At 44.8% G+C, this 20,920-nt stretch overlaps 1 protein-coding gene and 1 non-coding gene across 3 annotated transcripts; both read right to left on the bottom strand.

Annotated features, from left to right (window-relative positions):
* Positions 1 to 257: 257 nt before the first annotated feature.
* Positions 258 to 7,929, bottom strand: EIF5 (eukaryotic translation initiation factor 5). 2 transcript variants are annotated; one of them, XM_075712572.1, is made up of 12 exons: positions 7,915 to 7,929; positions 7,552 to 7,744; positions 5,196 to 5,475; positions 4,852 to 4,933; positions 4,451 to 4,623; positions 4,003 to 4,114; positions 3,283 to 3,422; positions 2,684 to 2,842; positions 2,324 to 2,485; positions 1,872 to 2,036; positions 1,460 to 1,594; positions 258 to 657 (listed from the first exon to the last, which is right to left on the bottom strand). In XM_075712572.1, exons 3-12 carry the CDS (start codon positions 5,265 to 5,267, stop codon positions 565 to 567), a joined length of 1,293 nt encoding a protein of 430 aa, XP_075568687.1. In that variant the 5' UTR covers positions 5,268 to 5,475; positions 7,552 to 7,744; positions 7,915 to 7,929; the 3' UTR covers positions 258 to 564. The 2 variants fall into 2 exon arrangements, with proteins under 2 accessions (XP_075568687.1, XP_009491257.1); XM_009492982.2 differs by lacking the exons at positions 7,552 to 7,744; positions 7,915 to 7,929 and adding an exon at positions 6,026 to 6,169.
* Positions 3,512 to 3,635, bottom strand: LOC142593861 (small nucleolar RNA SNORA28). The gene has a single exon (XR_012831159.1). It is a non-coding gene; the product is annotated as a small nucleolar RNA SNORA28 (small nucleolar RNA).
* Positions 7,930 to 20,920: the final 12,991 nt, after the last annotated feature.

The following is a 20,920-nucleotide window of genomic DNA, read 5'->3' as shown; positions in this document are numbered from 1 at the left end:
AAAAAGCCTGCAAGAATCAGAATCCAGCCAGCTGCCTTCTGTTTTAAGAAGCTTGCATCTGTACACCGTACATTACACAACACCTGCTTCTTGCCCAGGTTTCAGATCTCCACTGTTGCAACAGCCTCTAAGCTAAGGCTATTTTTTTTTTTGTCTCATTCAAGGGATTTTTGTCATTTTGTCTCAAACTTTGCACATTTCATCAAGTTGTGTTAATACTTACTTGGAAAAGAAATAAGGGAGTTCAGAGCCACAAATGAAGATTGACCAAAACCAAATCCTTTATTTCCACAACTGTGTAAGTGTGCTCCAAGCATGTGTCCAACACAAGTTAGAAGAACAAAATAGAACATGCCAGTTGCAAACTAGATCAGTTCACCAACGTGCTGACTCCTTGGTATTAGGCTTAGTTACACAAGACCAGTCACAGTAAAAAGATACATTTTAGAGTACAAAGAGTAGCAGGCCATTAAGCCATTTCAGCTTGTGCACATACAAGTCACACTTCTGGCAGAAAATGCAGAGAAGTTTGCATTATTATGCTGGAAGCTATGCTGCATCACTTTAAATGGCATCGATATCAATATCGTCATCTTTATTGTTTGCAGGCTTCACAGTTTCAACTTTAGGTACACTGGCAGTTGTAGAGTACACCACCTGTGGAGGCAAGACACTTACTTTTACTACAGCGCCTACTGCCATCATTAAGCACTAGAATAATTTTAACACCAGGAGTTGCAACACCTCCTCCCCCCCAGCTCAAAAGCCCTCCTGTCCTTTGCCATGAGCTGCTTAACACACTGCCCCATGTTCCAAAACACGCTGCATGGCACCTTCCAGTACAAGAATTAATAGTGTAGGAAACCCTAGTTCAGGCATGCTGAAACTACAACTACACCTTAATATCTTGTTTAGAAGGCAGAGGCATGCATGTAGGAAGCAGGATCTCATATCCAGAAACAAGAACAGATACCACTGGGAGGAGAACAAACAAAACACCCACATGCAAAAACAATCCCAAGCAGTCAGCTAGAGTACAGCTAACAGATTTTACTTAGGCCTGAACTGAGGAAAACAGCCATTTGTTCTTTAGTCAGCTTTTCTAACAAACACCCCCCCCACTAACTCTTCTAAAACATGAGGCTTTATGCACAATACCTCGTCAGTCTTCCACTATATGAACACTGCTGTGCAAGAGAGTTTGTACCATTCCACAATGATAGCCTCTGGCTGTTAAGATGCACCGGTACAGTTACAAAAGTGATCTTAGGTAGACAAGTGACTCTGTATAGCAAAAATGCTCTGACAAAACACTGGAAAGGAGGTGTTCCTCCAGTTCCCAACATGCACAGTAATACGTGAAGTAAGCTATTTTGTAGTGCACCAGGACAAAGTACAGGAGTTAAGCGTGCAGGAACAGCACAACCTTGGAATTTTACAGTAAGTGAGCCTTTCCTACCTCTATGTTTTCATCTTCATCCTCTTCTTCATTACCGGAAGATTCTTCTTCAGCTTCCTTTAGCCATTTAATAAATGGTTCTGCTTTGACACGGATTTCTTTGGCAAGCTCCTTTGAAACATATTTCTTTGAGGCCTGAAAGACAGAAGTACACATAGACTTTGCTTAAGTACTGAAGGAGTTTACATCAGATCATACCCAAATACAGCAAGAGCCTAACTTAGAACTCTAACCTCACCCTGCTGCCTTGAACAACCCATTTTTGAACGGGAGGTTTCTCCCGGGCAGTAACTCATCTCGAAATTAGTTGTTTACAGACATCTGCACAAGAAACTACACCAGAACGGAGAAGCCAGATGCATGCTACATTCAGGTACTTAGCTGGTATAGTACGTGAAATACTACCCCTTACCTTTTCTGCCCAGCCAAGGATGACTTCTTCTTCCAGAAGATCTGCATCATACATTTCCTTCAAAATATGTGGTATTTTAGAAATAAGCTGAGACTGATGCATGGCTACCACACACTCAAAGCCATGGAGAAGGTACCTCTGAGCTTTCTTGTTGTTGTGGCAGAACTAGAAGTGATAAAAACAAAAGCAATTTAATTAGCTTTTTCCCCCTCTCCAGAAAGAGCTGCTGCTTCTGCTCTCAATGAGAGAGCAAAATCTACAACAGCTCATACTGTCCCTCCTAGCAGTTTTCCCTAAGTAGTAGTGGTTTAAAAACAAAACAAAAAAAGCCTACAAAAAGCCTTCTTCCCCACAGTACCAAGCAATCCAGAACCGAGTCAAGCAGCCGCTACAAAAAAAAAAAAAAAAGGAACGCAACGGTTGTTACACTGGGTACAGAAGAGACTGCTTACACGAAGGAAGTGACGCCTGTATTTCCTGATCTGTTCACGAATCTTTTCGTCGAAAAGGACTTCAGTGAGAACTAGAGGGCCCATAGCCTTTACATCCAGTCTCTCTGCTTCTGCTACAATGTCTTTGTCAGAAGTATCAATGACACCTTCTTCCTTCTTTTTCTACAAGACATGAACAGGTAGAAACGTTTTAATGCTATGAGGTCTGTGTCAATGCTCTATTACACCACTTCTTTCCCCACCGCTGTTGGAACCAGTACTTTGGTAGAAGCTTAAGCAGCTTCTTCTTAAGTCTCCTTACCACCATTTTATACAACTACAGCAGAGTGGCTACCAAGCAAGCAACAGGAGAATATTCACCTTCACAAAATCAAACAGTATGTTGACTCTCTCCTCCACTGTTCTTTCCAGGTCTTCACTAAGTGTGAGGTTCTTTGCATGGTCACTGATTTCATCCATTCTACGTCTCTGGGCTTCTTCTGTTGTGTCTTCACCCCAGTCATCATCATCCTCCTCCTCCTGAAAACCAAAACCAAACCAAGAGATTCATATAATGTTACTACAAGCTTAGTAATAGGCGAGTGTTGTTTCTAGATACAGACTTGAGAGCATTTTTATACGCAAGTATTTTTCATTTTTCCCTAAGGAAAGGATTACACGATGATTGGCAAGTCAAAGACAATAGAGAAAGGGCAGATATAGGAAACAAGTAATGGAAACTAGACGTGTTTGGCTTACTTAAGGGTGGTGTTTCACCACCCTATCTAGTATGCTCGCAAGATGCGAGCTGAAGCTGCTATAGAGGGGAGACAGTAATACTTCTATTCCAGCAGTGACATTCTGGATACAGTAAGAACTTTTGGTGCAATGTTGACTTGCAAGGAATACCAGTGATTTAAAGTTTTAAGTCAGAGCGAGACACCACACCCCCTCATCTCCCCCCTTTCCCTTCTACTTACCACAACCTGTGGAGGAGTAATCTCCTCTGGTGGTGGCGGTGGAAGTGTCTCATTGCTGGACACAGAACCATTCTCTTTGTCCTTGCCTTTTCTGTTCTTCTTCTCCTTTTCTTTCTTTCCTGTACCAGTGTCACCACTTTCTGCAAGTGAATTTTAATGTTTTAGCTTTCTCTTGTTCATAGAATAAAGTCACTGCACCTCTATAAAATCCCCATTTCAAAGATGTAAGGTTGTCCAAGTCCATATAACAGGTGACCTCACAAAGCAGAGACCCCTGGAATAGGTTAGACTTTTCTATTCTAGCAAGCTTAAATTGCAGCAGGCAACTAAATGCTTACTACAGAGTGTTGCTTGCACAGGACAAGTATGTAACAGTTAGCATTCACTATACTGCTTTTACTTCATGCTGACTTAAGAGGCGAAACTACAATGAGCACTTGCTGACTAGCTCTCCTCCTCCTAAGTTTTGTCCTGCATAGGCAAACGCAACCCTTCACAGATACTTCTACTTGGGAAGGATACACGATTGCAAGGGAAGAGACTGCTCATATTCAAACCATGAACACAGCTACTTCATCCTGACCTACAAACATATTTAGGCGTATGCTGGAGCCTTTTTACACTTTAATTAGATGTGAGCTATTTGTTTTTCTACTTCATTAACAGCACTCACCCTGAAGAAGTTCCCTTTACCCCCACCAAATAAGGAAACACACTTACCAGGTGGGTTTTTGAGAATGAACGTGCAGAGTTTATGGTTTGTGTCAAGCATGCCTCGATAGCCACAGGCTTTGCAAGAGTTACCTATAGTTTGTTTCTTAGGATTGACATGCTGTTAAAAACAAACAAACAAAACCCCTCCAGTTAACATACCACTTACTAAACAATTACACATTAAAGCCTAAACCTGGTATCTACATTATCATCTCCACAGGATTAAGCCAGAGGTTTAAATACTTTCTATCACCCCCAACAGACCAAGTTTAGAAGTAGCAAATTTGGCCCAGAAGTTTTGAGCTGTCAGAAGTCTAAAATGTTCCCAAGGGGGACAGGGGTATACTGGATTTTCCCTTCACAGTTATTCAAGTCAGCTATTAACTTCACTTCCATAAACCTCTAATGAAGTGTTTCCACAGTGTTACCATTAATACAGACAGAGAACACTCACCAGATCAGTTTCAGGATTCTCACACTCAGGACAGAGAACAAATTTTTTAATGAATCCATCCAACATGTCTTGCAGCTTATTCGCCTCATGAGATCCATTGACAATGTAACGGTCATTCTTAACATCAAACTGGGTCTGTGCTCCCAGCTCACAACCAAAAAATTTGGTAGGATCTGTAAAGAAAGTACAATAACCACCACTGCCCTCATATCCTCACTGTGATTTTAAACAGCAAGTAAATATACCACTGCTTCTGTTCATTATTTCATCCCAGGATAATCACATTTCTTTCTTACAAATCTTGAAAGAACAGTATTAATTAATGCTTTATTAGCTACTTAACACTACCACTTCAAACACAAAAGCACAGAAAAAGTGCTTTGTCACTCCAGACTACTTACACGTTGGAGGCCGATTAAGCGCCTTTGCAACGTCAACCATGTTGACTATAACTGTCTTTATTCCATTTCCTTTGCCCTCCACCTAAAGGAAAAAAAAAAAAGTTTTAACATTTAATGACTGCAACAGCCAATTCTCCATTTCACTACATCAAAGTTCTGCTTTCAAGTGTGTCTGCTTAGAAGAGCTAACATGCACTTAGTCTGGACAGAAAGGAGCAGACATCCTCCTTGCCCTATGACTGGCTAAACATTGGTATCATTACCTCACATCTCTATTCCTCTTCTATCAAGACAGCAAGTGATATGAAACACTACCTACTTACCACTAATGGTTAGCAAGTTACCTTGGCAATCAGACGGGGCATTTTGTAGCGATAGAACTGATCTGAAACACTGCGGTTGACGTTGACAGACATTTTGCCTTATTAGTAGCTTTATCAATAAGATGAAGAGATCTTTGATTGCAGTTTTTTGGTATCTTCTGTCTGGAGAAGACGGGATGACATAAACGACTGCAAGAGTTCTCGGTCTCTGACATGAAAAAATTTTCGCCACTGAGGCTGTAAGGTTCTTGCTTGTACGCTATGTTTCCCCAATACAGGTACCAGTGGCTGCGCAACAGCTCTGCAAGTGTTAATAAACAGAAAAGAAATTAAGTTTACCTTAATGTGCACCAACCAGATTTTGCTACAGAGCTATAAAAGGGACTATACTTAGGGTGAAAACGGGGGTGGGGGGGGGGAAGTACATTCTTCACACTGTGCCTTTCTTCAACTTATGAAACTAAAAACAATAGGCTTGAATTGTACTGCCAAGTAACTTTTCCTCAACTACACCAGAGCTTTCCACCCTCTTCCTTCTCACTACCTAAAAAAACCTGAACAGTTTAAGACTATTTTCTGTACAATTAACTCCTGATGGAGTGCTGTGATCAATAAGGAAGGGAAAGGAACACTGCTTGATTTATTATGGAGACCAATGGCTCTTGCACAGAGAGGGTCATGTGATATGTTTCAGGCTGTAGGAAGCAGGAGAAAGATCTGGAAAACAGTTTCAAATTCCACATCATAGCATAAACCTATCATATAAACTGAAGTCTGTCAGAATGTTGAGAAGCATCAGTAAGATGAAGCAGCAGCAATCTGTAGTCCAACATAATTTTCACATGGCTTACCAGTTTTTTGGATCGGAGTGGAAAAGAGTTGAAAATTAGGTAATTCTCCCTCTCACTTATGGATTCTCATAGCAGCTTCTGTTGAGTTTTGACTTAACAATAAGCCTGATAAAGTCTGACATAAGTTGCTTCACTGTAGAAAGCCTAGCAATGCAGAGGTACAGAGCAGTGCAGCAGCTTTTCCAGTTGATTTTTTTCTTAGGGGAAGGGGGGAGGGGGAGGAAGGGGAAGGAGGATGAATCCTATTATTAAAATTGCCTTAAGCAGTATTTACATATTTAAATTAACATGTGTCTCTATAATCAGATCTAAGAGTACTTTAAGCCACAACTGGTTGACTATGCAGGCAAGCCTGACTACAGCACAGCTATTCTGACACGTCATCATGTTGTTATCATTAATGACAGAAGCACTGACACGTTAAAATAGCCTTCTTGGTATTTATGCGTAAGCATATATGCACGTCTATTGGTTCCACACGGTCCGAGTCCCTCCGGTCAGGTTTACAAATTCTTTACACAAGAAAGAAACAGACTGGTATGTGCCTCGCGTTCTACGTTATCCCAGATACAGTTTTGCCCTTGCTCAGCAAAAACCGCACCGCGGACTTTGTTGCAAGCACGAGGCTTCCTTCCCCAAGATGTCTAAAAAGAGCCACCATGTGACCCAACCACATGCTTGCAGAAGCACTGAGGAAGCAGGTATCTCGGTGGCTGAGCATGAGCTCTCAGAACGTGCGGCTTCCCCTCCTTCCAGATTCCAGCTTTTGTCTGCCGTAGACTAAAGCTCCCTCTCCTGGTCCCTACGACACCTCATCCCAGGCACCACCCCCCCCTCCCCCAATATGCTATGCACAGAGGAAAAAGCGGGAAGGCAGATAGACTCTCTGCTTCAAAGCACCCTTTCCCCGCCCCGCTCAGCCCTGTGATGAGTCATAAATGCAGCAATTAAGCACTGAGTCAGCCCTGGAAAAGATGGGGGGCAGGCACCTCCGGCCACGCATGCGCTCTCCAGCCGCGAAAGGGGGACGCTCCGCTGCCGCCCCCCTTGTCGTGTGTCCCCGTCCCCCCCCGGGGCGAACCCCCGCAGAGCAGCCCCCTCCCCTCCCCTCCCCTCGCCGGCTCCAAGCTGCGCCACAGGCCCCCCGCCCACCCACAGCACGGGGAGGCGCGGCCCCCGCCGCCGCCATCTTGTCTCGTCGCATGGCGGTGGTGGGAATTAAAAGAAAAAAAAGGAAAAAAAAAGAAAAAAAAAACCAAGCAGAAAAAAAACAGTAAACGGGTGGGGTGCAGCCCAAGCGTTGGGGCTTTTGGGTTTTGTTGGTTCCCCCCCGCTTCTCTTCCCCCTCCTATCAAGGTCCCACACGCTTCGTTACACAAAACCTCTCCCACTATCCACCATTTACCGACAACCCGACGCCCCAGCCCAGCCTAAGGCGCCCGCCCGCTCCCCCCACCTTCTCAGACCCCAACCCTTCTCTCAATCCCGACTGCCCTCATCCACCCTAGCCCAGTACCAATACTCACCGTTTTCGTCCAATAAAGACATAAACCCAACGCTGCTCGCCCCGGGCTGCGACGAAGCCGAGTATGCGAGGAGAACGGGGCCGTGGGGGCGCTTATATCCAGACGGAGAGGGAGGCGGAGGCGGACGCCGCAGCCTCCGGATCCCGGCGTCCTGAGGCGGGCGGTATCAGCAGGGACAGCAGTGCCGGGCAATCTGCGGGCAAGACACAATCAGGGGCATCGTTAGCGGCGGCACCTGTGAGGAGAGGGAGGAGGAGGAGGGGGGAGAAAAGGGAAGGGGGGAGGGAGAGGCGGCGGCCGGCGCGCAGCTCCGGCAGAAGGGGGCGGTTGACGGGACCCCGGCAATGGCTGCCCCGTACTCACCTCTAGAATGTTCTCGCTCTGACTGAACAACGCCAAAGCTGGGATCAATCAGCCAGCGGCGTGCCACGCCCCCCCAGCCCCTCCATTGGCTCGCCGCTCGCCTCGGGGCGAAGCTATTGGCTGAGGGCTCCCCGTCCCCCCTCCCCACTGGCGGCGGCCGCTATCAATCAACACACCCCGGCTTCGCCTCCCTCCCCCTCTGCCCTCCCCCGCCAGTGCCCCAAAGGACATCGCGTCTACAGCGGCCGGGTCTCGCGAGAGAGCGCGGGGTGGGCGGGGCGGGGCGGGAGCAGCCCGGGGCTGAGTCAGTGCGGCAGGGCCCGGGGCTGCGGCTGGGCCCGGGCCGGGGGCGTCGCGCCTCCCCCGGCCTCCCCCTCCGTCCCGCTGGGTGTGCTGAGAGACCTCTCCCCCGCCCCGCGGCGGTAACTGCCGCTTCACGCCCTGCGGCAGGGAGGGGCCCCTCGGCTTCCCTTTAGGGCTGCCGCCCCTCTCGGGGAGGCGAGCGCGACGCCGTGGCCCTCGGGCCGCTTGTGTTCGGGCCGGACCCGCGCAGGCCGGTGGTGCTGGGCGCTTCGGGAAGGGCCCGAGTCCCGCTCCCCACGCTCACTTTCCAGAGGCGGGCGGCGCGGAGCAGGCCCGGGGGAGGCCGGCGGTGCGGTGTTCGTGCCGTGCCGTGCCGTGCCTCGCCTCGCCTCGCCGCTCTCCGTGGCCGCCATCCCACGCCTGCCGCGGGCTGGGGAGAGGCGTGTGGGGCCGCGCTTCTGATGGAAGCAAAACCTGCAATGGTGTAGGAATGAAAATTTGGGTGGGTTTTGACTCGCAATAGACCGGCAGTGACCGAATGCTTGACATCACAGCAACTGCATTACAAATAATTCAGAGCAATTAAGTTGCTGAATAAGTTGTGTTTTTCCTGTACGGCCTGCTTTCAGGGTGCAGGAAAGAGCCTATTATTTAACCTCAGTGTCTTAAAGACTCAGCTTTGGGTAGCTCTGGGTGCTTGAGCTACCTTATAAAGGATGATACAATCGCCGTGTGCGTATACTCTATATTCGTAATGTAAGATGTTGCCAGCCCTCCTTAGCTGAATTGGGACCCTGGATGAAACACATGTTTGGAGTTACATTCACTTAAAAAGCAGAAAACTTTGGTTCTTTCTTCCCTGTGCTCTATTTCCCATCTTCTTCCATCTTCGCTCTTCCAGTATCACAGGAATTACCTACTTTGGACATTGTAAAATGCAAATAATGTTCAAGTGGCAAGGAACTTTTTTTGACTTTATCAACTGAGTGATGAACCGTCTTAGCCCTGTAAATACTCCCCAGCAGATGAATACTCCTCAGTTCCTCTCACTGTGTCTTACTGAATAATGTTGTAAAGCTTCTCGATGGCTATGTGGGTGTATAGAGGAAAAGAGGGGGAATGAAGATAAAACTAGTAGTGGCGCTCAGTAATGTCATATACTCTAAATCTGTTCTGCCTGAAGTTAGTTTTGAAATGTAGGTTTTGGGGATAACTTTGATAACATGTTGATGGTCAAAGGTAACACCCCTCCTATTGAACCTTCAAGTACATCTTGAACATTTTTGGTGTGATATGCAAAAGAACTGCATTAAAATATGAAGGTGACTGATAAAAGAGGTTTTCTTAGAAATCATAAAAGCTGGGCTATCATTGTGAACACTTCCAGTGACACACAATAATAAAAATCTTATTCATAAAAGCTGGGCTATCATTGTGAACACTTCCAGTGACACACAATAATAAAAATCTTATTCATAAAAGCTGGGCTATCATTGTGAACACTTCCAGTGACACACAATAATAAAAATCTTATTCCCTCAGCTGGAGGAACCAGAGATAAATGTGCACATCTCAGTGCTTTCTAACAAGACCCTCCTACATGATGGCTGGCTGCCCTAGTTACACATCTCTTCAGCCTATGGAATAGCAAGTCTTTCTAGCCAGGAGACTGTCCTGTAAAATGCCACGTGAGTCTGTCTTGGACTTCACTATCTGCATTTGAAAAAGTTAAAAATTCTTCAGGATATGTTAAACGTCTCCTTCATAAATACACAGCAACACTTTTTACAACATGACAGAGAGGGTTAGGGCAAAATAAGGAAGCATCTCCAAAATATGTGAGGCTTGACAGTTACCATGAGGGGGAAAAAATGATAAAAATGTGGGAGGCAAGAAAAGAACAGCAGGAACTCCTTTGCTGTGAAAATGTGCAGCATGTATAACTCGCTAAATGCCTCCTGTCTGTGGCTTCAGTTCCATGCTGCAACACCTATGAGGTTAATAAATTACAAGTGTTAAAGCATACTCCTGCCAACACCACTTTATTGAGCAGCAAAAGGGAAATGAGACCCTGGATTTGGTGCTATTTGACATAATAACTGAACAGTTACGATTAGTAGCATAAAGAAGGAACTTCTTTTTTATTTTATAGTATATAAATTGACATAATTAAGTTAAAGAGTTACCTTTTAAGACAGTGTTCCTTCTGCAAAAAGCAGGTCCCATACAGATGAAGTCGTACGATATTCTCCTGGATTATACAAAACAGACTAAAATTGTGGATTATTGTTGTCTTGGTGCCTCGTTGAATTTTTTTCTCACCAGAGCAATTCATTAATATTAAATGTTGGATCCCAAATATTTTTACTGAATCTTAATATTTATAGTTTGTTCATTTTAGTATCTTGTGGCTTGGACAAGACAGAAAAATATTTTCTCTCCTCCCACTTCAAAATGTCATGGTTTCATGAATCCTGAAGCTCACAGTCCACATTGCCTGTCTGACCTTCAGAATGCAGACCACTTGTGTGCTTTGCATTTCACTGGTAGAAACCAAGCAGGTTTTATATAACTTTGTAGTTAAGACATTTTAAATGGCATTAGTAAGTCAGTCAGGTTTTAGAAGCGGTTTCATGTCTGAGAATAGGAAGTTTTCCGCAGCGGACCTTAGGGTGTGCTTGCTTATCACAGGAATGCTGTATTATCATTCAGTTCAGCCTTGAACAATTCAAGTTTGTTCTGTGTTGCCTTAATCAGTTTTTATTAAAAATAACAAAGAGTCAATGTCTGTGATAATGCAGCAAAATCAAAATTCTATTGGAAATCTTAATGTAGGTCTATATTTAAAATGTAAATCTTCAAAAGTGGGCGTTGTAATTGTGTGTGTTTATATTCTCAATAGACAACCTTGTGTCCTTTCTGTGGTTTACTCTTTAGCAAGTTTGTCGTCTGTCAGTGATGTCGTTGGCTATAAACATAACCCTATTTCAATACTCACTTGGCCTTGAAGAATGTTTTTCCTCTGCTGTAAGCCACATGTGTTATCTCCCAGTGGCTGGTTCAGAGCTGTTATTTTGTCCAGTGCAGGCGGGAACCCTTAGCAGCTGAGTAAGTGATTCCTTGTTGTGCCGTCTTCATGGCTTTGGCTGTAATTTCAGTAATTTCAGAAGATGGAAAGAAGGCCAAGATTATGTATAGTTACACTGAACCCTGAATAGCAATAGCCTTTCTTCTTCCTATCTTGGAAATGTGTAGAGAAAGTTTAATTATTTACATGCCAGGTTTGACTATGCAACCTTTGGGGACGCATGAGTCCAAAATCCAGTGGGATTGACAGTAGACACTGATCAGTAGCAAGGGCAGAGGTTAATTCTGGTGTTACTGTTCAGGAGCTCCACATTCATTGCTGTCTGGCAGCTCACTGTTCATCTTGGGGAGACTCACTTTGTGAAATGCCTTCCTTTCCATACTCTGTAACATTATCATTGTTGTTAGCTATTATTAGTAGTTCAGGAATTAGTAAACAGATAAAAAAAGTAGAGCAAGCATATGATGGTAGATACACATATAGCCATTATTTATGGTAGTTATTTTTGTTGCTTCTATTACTGTGCAGAAATGCTAAAATCTCCCAGCTAGTGTTTGGGTCTGAGTGCCCTGAAAGGGCTCAGTGTTCAGCTGACAGCATGAAGCAGGCTCTGCCCTAAATCTGTTCTTGTCTCAATAGACACTGTGAGGCTCCCTCCTGCCCTCCCTCTTTCTCTTCCAGTGTGTGTCTGCCTGTGTAAGGGAGGCACCTCAGCAAGGAGAAGCAACCAGCTTCCTCTGCAGAATACAAACTTGTGTTTGATAGCTGTAAATGTTAAGGGAAAAGGATGATGCTTCTGTATCCCAGGGTTTCCTATCAGGATGCAATGTGGGGGATGAGTACAGGCTGGCTGGGTAGGGGAGCAGTGCTAAGGGGATGCTGGTGCTGCTCGGTATGAGACCCACACACCGGGTCATCTGCTGACATGTGTCACTGCCCGCCTGTACCAACACTATATCCAACACCAAGTGCATTCACCATGTTGCATTAAACAGAGTAGGGGGTGGCTTCCCAGAGCATCATCAAATCTAATAGGCCTGTTGTCACCTTGGCTTCCATGAATAAGGCTAAGGCGGGCAGAGAGTATCCTGGCTCTGTCTGGATGTATGTTTGCTGGAATACCCTTTCCAAAATAATAGTAGTAACGTATCTTCTTTTAGGCCAACTGGTACATCTGGAAGAACTAGCAAGCTTCCTGAACAGCTGAGTAATACCTATCCATGTGGGCTGAGAGAAGGGCTAAAGGCTGTCATGTGCATCTCTGAATTTTAAGCAGTGTGTGTCTTCAGTAATGCGTTAGAAAAGTGGATATTTACACTATCAGGCTGCATGTACTCAATGGCCATTTGAGTGATCCCACTGTGTTTGGTAGGGTACCATGGATTTTCATCATGGTATTTCTTTATTTTTTAACATGAACACGTTGATTTGCTTTGCATGTTTTTTCCTGTGTTGGTGATTTTTCAGCAGTGTACCTTTACCTTTGGCCTTGCATTTGGCTGGTTCTTTGTCTGTGGGAGGAGTCTTTGGGGAATTTTACAGGCAGTAGTTGTTTGGATGAAAGGACAAAATAAAACATCCTTTTGAGCAAATAAAACCAGGCTGTCTGTGTTTAAAGGGGCAAATAAACAAAGGCAAACTCACAGAAATGCATGAAGAGTGCAAATGGGCTGGAAGTTCAGTCAGGAAGTGAATTCAGCACAGCACAGTTCGGAGGTCTGTGAAAGAGGGATGCCCCCGGCTTGGAGAGCTGTGTATTCTCCATGTGTCTCAGCAGTAGTTGGAAGCGTTGGTGATAGGAATCGGAGAAGCCAGGTTTCCTTGTTTTGTCCAGGTAGCAGCTTTGGCTGTGGGCCAGACTGGCAACCACTAGCGTTTTCCAGCAGTTGCACATTTGTGGTTGGCAAATCTGCCTGATACATTTATATGGTTGCTGAAAGAGGTAGATGTGGAAGATAAGGAGTCCCTGGGGAATATAGCTTCCAGCTGCGAATGTGCTGTCAAAGCTGCCTGCCTGTTCATTATGCCCATTAGCAACCGCTGCATTTACATTTCCCTGCTACTCGTCATAGCCAGGCTTCAGACATCAAAATCTGTCTGCTTGTGTGTTAAGTTAAATCTATCTTCCAGTATTGTTTTAGCGATTTACGCTTCATTTCCATTTCATTAAAGAAATTGCTCAGATCCTCTGCAGCTGTGATGTGCTTTGCCAACACCTCCACATATACATCTTCTCTCACCCTGTTTCTTTGGCCTCTGACAGTCTGGCAACCAGTGCTGTGATTATCAGTATTGATTTCCCAGCAGATGTTAACTCTAAGTAGTAAAAAAGAGTAATGAGTGCATAGAGTTACCTATTGGCTTTTACTTTTCGCAGGAGGAAGGTGTGGTAGCCCCTGGTTTTGAGACCCTCTCTCCAGAACCTCCTCCCAGTCTGGGGAGACCTTGGAGATGTTAAGTGCTCACAAAGTCCTTCTCCTGTGGGCAGAAACATGTGGCTGCTGAGCTAGTTTCTAGGGGTCTGCACTGCTGTTTTGGTCCTCTGTTCAGCTCATTTGAGCACAGAGGAGTTTCTTTGCTTTAGAATAACAGGAGGGCATTGCTGGGAGAGCTGGGGTTTGGAGGCAGTACTGAGGCCTGCTAGGGATTACGCTTGTGCTTCTGCTGGCAGATCTGGTAGAGGAGAAGGTATCCCTGATGCTTGTGCTGAGAGCAAAGAAAAGTCTGTTTTGAAGGCAAAGGAAAATTTTCATATTCTCCAGGACTTTGAAGGTGCTGCTTGGCTGGGGGGGCAGAGCCATGCATTTGCAAACAGACAGCTAGACATATAGCAGAAAAAGTTTTGTCTCCAAAGTCTGATTTTACATCCCTTACAGAGTTGCCTCTCCTGCAACACTGAAGGTATTTTGCAGGGTCCTACAAGTTTTGTAGTGGATAATGTTTAATGTGTAGGATGTAATTCAGAATTTGCTGCTTGCTTGGTATGTTTTGCATTGAGCTTGAGTACAGCTGGTGTGGGCTTCTTAATAAAAATACAGGGTTTACCTTTTGTAATGAAGCAAATAATACATGGCTGCAACACAGTGCCAAAGTCTTTGAATACTCTGGTGGTTTGCAGCTCAAATACTTATATTACTGAAGTGAATTATTTGCCAAACTGAAAAAAAAAAAAAAAGAAAGGAGTGGTACTTAAAAATGAGAAAATAGAGGCAGAAACTTTGTTCTATGGTTTGCACCTGTCAAGGGTTATGTATGCTTAGGACATTACATAGACTAGTAGCTATGTTAAAATAGCTGATAACACACATGGTTTGCAAGAGTGGTGTAATGAATTAAGTCTGATTTTGTCCTATGGGGAGTCTGTGATGGCTAATAAAAGCTGACTTGAGGCACTAATAATGTCTCACTCTATGCATCTACCCATGCATCATGTACCTGAATGTCAGTGTATCTGGAATTATCCAGGGGGTTCAGGAACAGGTAGATGGGGCTGAAGAGACAGGCAGGTGCATACACACAGATACACCCACCACAATCACATAGATCTTGCTTGTTTAAGAAACAAGGCTAAAAATACCCTTGAATATGAATCTAGGTCCAACAATGGTGTTGACTGTAAAGTCTAGCATGATTTTAGTGACCTAATGTAGATTTTCCTTTTTGAGAACAACCCAGGAGACAAACTTTCTTACAAGGATATTACCGCCTTGAACTGTTTTCAGAATCAGTTTTTGAAAGGTCTTAAGACACACAGTTGGGTCAATGAATGCTTAAATGCATAATGGAGGCTGAATTTTTCCTTGAAGCTCAAGGATGTTATTTTAAGACTCTTTAAGAAACAAATCTTGTCCTCATTCATTGTTTTTGAGCTTTTTACTTGAGATAGTTCTAGGAAACAAGCTTTACTGAAACAGGCACTTTCATAGAGTTGAAGAGATCTAAAATAAATGCTAATAACATGATCTGTGGCTACCACACTCATCTGGGAAACTATGGTAACAACTGGAGTGGGTTAGGTGGTAGCTGTGAATATTTTGGCGCTAACTCTTTCAGAACTTGATTTTAGGATTCCAAAATGATTGTGTGCATGTAAGTGAGATCACTGGTGTAAAGCATTATTCAGCTTTTGGGAATCTAATTTATTCTTATTTCACTAGTGTCCTTAACATGCCTTTTTGTTAAGTTAAGCCTTATTTGCACAAGTAATTCTAAGCACAGTAGCATTTTTGCTTCAGTGCCTGATGTAGTCACAGGGCGTCTGAATAAACTGTAACTTGTGGTTGTGCAGTTCTTCATGGGCTTTGTATCTGGTATGTCTTCCCTGCACTAAAGAACCCAAAGTAGGACTTCTTAAAGTTGCTGATAACCACTCCACCCTCTAAAAGAAGAGATACTCAAGAAGACTACTGGCTGTTTTCAGTGTTGTTTTGCTGCACCTCACTCACAGTTTGTTTTTAATCATTCTCATGAATGATTTACTGTTCCCTTTCTATCATGTTACTTTTTCATTGTTGTCTCCAGCAGGCAAAAAGCTTTCAAAGGGTTCCTTAGGGTTTAATATATTGTTTGTCCTAGATATTGGGCATGACTTATTCAGAAATGTGTAATAAATACACAGCTCCTCTTGTTTCTGATGGTTTGCGCAGTCGACAGGTTAATGGATGACTAGGTGATGGATGAATCCTCTGTTCTAGATGAAGTTAGGGAGGGTGTGTGGGTGCAGGTGGGATCTCGAAGGTCATCTGTAAATGCTTGTGAGCTCTTTCAAGTCCATGCAGATGCAGCATTTTATACCAGTGGATAATGTGCCAGTTTAACTCAGAAACTTTACTTCCGGGACATCTTTCCTGGTAGTGGCTTTGTGTACTTATCCCTGATTATGCCATATAGATACAATACTTCTCTCTTCAAAGATGTATGCTTATAAATGGTTATTTTTAGTTTGTAGATATCTGGTTCTTTAGATTAGTAGTGCCTACTGTGGCTAAAGGCGGCCCTTACTTTCCCTGCTCGCTTTTTTTCCTGGTGCACCAGGACAAGAAGTGCTGCGACAGGGGGTTTTGATAGTGTAGTCTATCTGCTGCAAGGGTAAGTCTCTGTGCAAGTCTGTGTGCTCCGGGAGATGTTTACTAGTACACATTTGATGAAACTTCTTTTCATTTTGTAGATAACGAGTTGTGGATCTCAGTGCCACTGCTGCTCCCACAGAGACTTGCAGCGAACAGCTGAGTCATACAGATGAAGCCTGAGATGTCTCGCCTCACAGATGTGAGGGAGTCCCACCGCTTCCTCTGCAGAGAGTCCTGAGCTACTGCATTCTGCACCTTGCAAAATGTTCGGGCGGGCAGGAGGGTGAATGACTTGGCCCCTGCACCTTGTCCGGCAGCGTGCTAATTCTGGTGCACGGGGAGGCGTATGCTGTGACGTGTGCAGGCAGATCGCTCCCAGCTTACTCAATTCCTGGAGCAGCAGGGAAGCGGGCAAAGTAGCAATGGGCTGCCAAGTCACAGCCTGCTAGCTAGGTTGTTTGAGAGTCAGCACAAATCTCCTTATCCCCTGCTATGGAGTAAACCGCTCAGTAATGTCTTCTCTTACCCTCGCAAAGGGCTTAAAGAGGCTGCTCTGTAGCTTACTTTGGGTTGTGGCAGATTTGCCAGATTTTTGCCTGTTTACTTATTGTGCTCTGGATCTGCAAACAGCGTTGTATTTGCCATAGTGATTCCAACCTACATATTTCTGCTGAGAGATCTTTGGAAGACATGATCAGTGTTGTGGGTGTCTGTCTCCCTACATTCATGGACTCTGCACAGGGCTATTGCACAAGAAGCTGTGCAATATATTCTTCCAAAAAACCTGCTAATGAGAACAAGTGAATCGAAGGAGAGTTATTAGTCATGGGTTTCCCATAGCAGTCTCTTTCATGCAGCGCTGACTAATGGCTGCTTCTCAACAAATAAATAAAAATATGAGATCAAATGAAGTAAAATTCTTAAGCCTTTACTCAGGACCAGCTAAGCTTCAGCCATTCGCTCTGACCACTTTTGAAAGCTTGGCATGCATCACTTGCATGGAGAGCTGTGCCAGAGCTGTGAAAAGCCCTATATATCTTAACTCTTATCCTGTGTCTTACATCTTGCCCATTTCCCACTTACACTAACTGTGTTTAAAGCTTTTTAGAGGGTCTGTCATTGTGCACAGTCCATGCTAAGGCATTAAGGACAGACAGGGTTCTGTTCTTAAATCCTGCTTTGAAAATCTCTTCATAATATGTCCCTAGAAGAAAGTCCTGGTTTGTTTATTTTGGTTTGTCCTTTGGCTGTGGCTGGACGCCCAGTCATGGGCCGGAGTCAAACTGGCTGAGTACCAACACAGAGCACTTTGCAGCTCCATGTAAGTGACTTCAGTTCATTTTGGCCATATCTCTGCAGCATTTCCCAGAGCCAGTCATCTGTGCTTCAGCTGATCAGGGTGCAAACTGAACTCTGGCTTGCCTGGCTGAGCCTGCCAAGAAAAGCATTAGCTAAGCAGAAACAGCTTGTAGCTGAGGGCAAAGGTGAACATGCATTAAGTATCCACATCTTGATACAGAAAGGATGCAGCTACAATCAAAACAGGGGAAAGGGGACTGGGCAGACAGACAGCTGCCTGAGGTGACCCAGGAGTGCATGCCATGCTGCTTGCTGAGAAAGGCCTCTCTGTCTCCCTGCATTATGCCTGCCTGTTTTGACTGAGATGCAGAACGATTGCAAGAAACCCACTTACATGGCCTTGATGACATTTTTCTGTTTCTTGGCATTGCTTTGTTGTGCTCAGAAAGGCCTTGAATATGTTGGACCATCGTGTATATCTCACCCCCAGCCAAGCAGAGGTATTTGTGCAGCTGGTTCTGCAGTTCCCCTCTCCCTACTGTGCAGGCTAGGGGATAGAGAGGGTGTTCGAATGCTGGGGCACCTTTCTAACACGAGAATTCGCTGCTGAATCACAGCTGGGAGACAGGAGAAAGAGACTGAAGTTCTTTTTCTGTGTCTAGGAAGGAGCAGGGAGCAGAGGTGGGGAGGAGACCTTTAACCACCACCTACTCCTTTAACACTGCCTGATCCCATATCATACAGCATGACAGTTTTTGTGTTGCTCCTGTTTCCATTTAGATTAGAGCTTGACCAGTGTGACCTGCATTTCCGGACCTTATTTTGAATGTAGCTAATGCAAGCCTTGCTCTGGCAGAAGCCCTCCTGTGTCCATGAGTATGCCTCAAAGAGACAGGACGGCATTTCTTACCAGTTTTACAAGGAATGCTCTTAGACTTCTTGGATTTCACCTGGATATGCACAATCCCTTCCTGTTCTGACAAGGCTTTCCACTTTCATAAATTCTGTCTATAACATCCCCCCGCCATAGGCTATAGTTAACATGATAAAATGGACTTGACTCCCACTTACAACTTGTTTTCTTTTCAGACCGTCTTTCATATCTCTTTCTGCACTGGCAAAATGGTCGGACTGTAGGCCTTGAAGCCGTAAGACTGAACATGAGAGATACCAGTTCTGTGTTTCCCTGAACTTTGTCAGCATTCAAAAGATCACAGAATCATAGAATAGTTTGGGTTCGAAGGGACCTTTAAAGGTCATCTAGTCCATCCCCCCTGCAATGAGCAGGGACATCTTTAACTAGATCAGGTTGCTCACAGCCCTGTCCAACCTGACCTTGAATGTTGCCAGGGATGGGGCACCTACCACCTCTCTGGGCAGCCTGTTCCAGTGTTTCACCACCCTCTTTGTAAAAAAATTCTTCCTTATATCTAGTCTAAATCTCCCCTCTTCTAGTTTAAAACCATTACCCCTTGTCCTATTGCAACAGGCCCTGCTAAAAGGTTGGTCTTCATCTTTCTTATAAGCCCCCTTTAAATACTGAAAGGCCGCTATAAGGTCTCACTGGAGCCTTCTCTCTCCAGGCTGAACAACCCCAACTCTCTCAGCCTGTCCTCATAGGAGAGGTCCTTCAGCCCTCGGATCATTTTTGTGGCCCTCCCCTGGACCCAGTCCAACAGGTCCATGTCTTTCCTGTGCTGAGGGCCCCAGAGCTGGACGCAGTGCTGCAGGTAGGGTCTCACCAGAGTGGAGTAGAGCGGCAGAATCACCTCCCTCGACCTGCTGGCCACGCTGCTTTTGATGCAGCCCAGGATACGGTTGGCCTTCTGGGCTGCGAGCGCATATTGACGGGTCATGTCCAGATGATTGGATTTATAATTTAAAGATTGGATTTACAAATAGACCTCCATATCTACTAAAGGCCTGTTTGGCAAAATAGTTCTCTTGAATGGCATGCTCCAATTCTGAATTCAGCTTGGTGCTGTTTGGTGGGGCTCTTTTGTGGGAAGAGGTAGCTTCCTCCTCCTGGAGTGGGTCCAGGTCCAGCCAGGAGACACCTTGGCTGTTGGCATGAAGTAGTACAGTTCTTTAGCAGACCTGGCTGCTGTTAGCGAGAGGCAATTCTAGCAGCAGAGAATGCCTGGAATGCAATGCTTATTTCTTTTAGTTGCCCCTTACTTTGGTGTCCGGCAGGGACAACCTGTGAGCCCATTGGCATGACAGTACCATTGGTCACTTCTGGAAATTTGGGACTATGTGGGCTCAAAACCACTCCCCATGTCTGAGCTCCAATCCTGTGTCTTACTTGAATCTTTCCCATTTCCCATTAACTGTGGAGCTTTAAAAGTTAAACAGCAAGCCTCTTCTCACCCTCTTCTTTCTTTGTTGCTCTCATGTTCATTCTCATTCCAGCTCCCTAAGGGGAAAACCAAACGTCGTTTGCAGTTTACTGCTGTGTATTACATTTATTGCCTCAGTCTTGCTCTCTCTCAGAGCATGAACCCAGCCAACCAACTTCTTATCAGTCTGACAGGCTGTGACTGTTGTCGTGGTGACCAGCGTAGTTGCACTATCATCAAGTACAGACGGCAGCGAAAGAGATGCCTCTACCTGTGGGTGTAGCTGTGCGTGCACATGATAATGCCCGTAAGTCACTGGCATACGTGAAGATCCAAGTCTTGGTCTATGAATGTGAAAGATGAACCAACAACAAAATGGAGAAGCATGCAAAGTTAATAGCTATAAAAGAAGAAATGAGAATGTGTGTAGGAGTTGCAAATGCTCAGCTCTTCTCAGCATCTGGTCTGTGTACCCATAATTTAGTGCATTTGTATTTGAGAGATGCTTGCCTGCCAGCCTGCTGTCTCTTTGCCTTTCTGTCTTTTTCTACTCACTCCATTTCTTCCATTTCTTACTTAGGTTTATGGACATGAGAAAGAATAATGTTAGTAACGCTTCTGAGTCACGTTTTCCATCCAGACACACCACACTTAACCCATTCATACACACATCCCTGTACAACATCAACTCCAATTCACTAATTACTCACGTGAATTGATCAGACTGATTTTGTGGTGCCCTATCACGTATTATCTCCTAGGTGCTAACAGAAAGCCCTGCTTTGAACAGCATACAATCCAAGTGGAAGACAAGGAACAACAGATGGAAAGAGATGGGTAAGGGAGCACAAAGAAACAGTGAGACATCATTACTCAGCACATAGGCAATGGTGTCAGCACACCAGCTG

Source organism: Pelecanus crispus, chromosome 6 (assembly GCF_030463565.1).
Source record: "Pelecanus crispus isolate bPelCri1 chromosome 6, bPelCri1.pri, whole genome shotgun sequence".
NCBI classification, from domain to species: domain Eukaryota; kingdom Metazoa; phylum Chordata; class Aves; order Pelecaniformes; family Pelecanidae; genus Pelecanus; species Pelecanus crispus.
The sequence above is the reverse complement of the archived record's forward strand: the minus strand, read 5'-3'. Positions and strand labels throughout refer to the sequence as shown.

Coding starts and splice junctions, on each gene's coding strand:
- EIF5 (XM_075712572.1), bottom strand. CDS start 5,267: ATGTCTGTCAACGTCAACCGCAGTGTTTCAGATCAGTTCTATCGCTAC. Junction 4,624..4,851: donor GCTTAATCGGCCTCCAACGT/GTAAGTAGTCTG, acceptor CTTTCTTTACAG/ATCCTACCAAATTTTTTGGT. Junction 2,486..2,683: donor TACTGTTTGATTTTGTGAAG/GTGAATATTCTC, acceptor CATGTCTTGTAG/AAAAAGAAGGAAGAAGGTGT.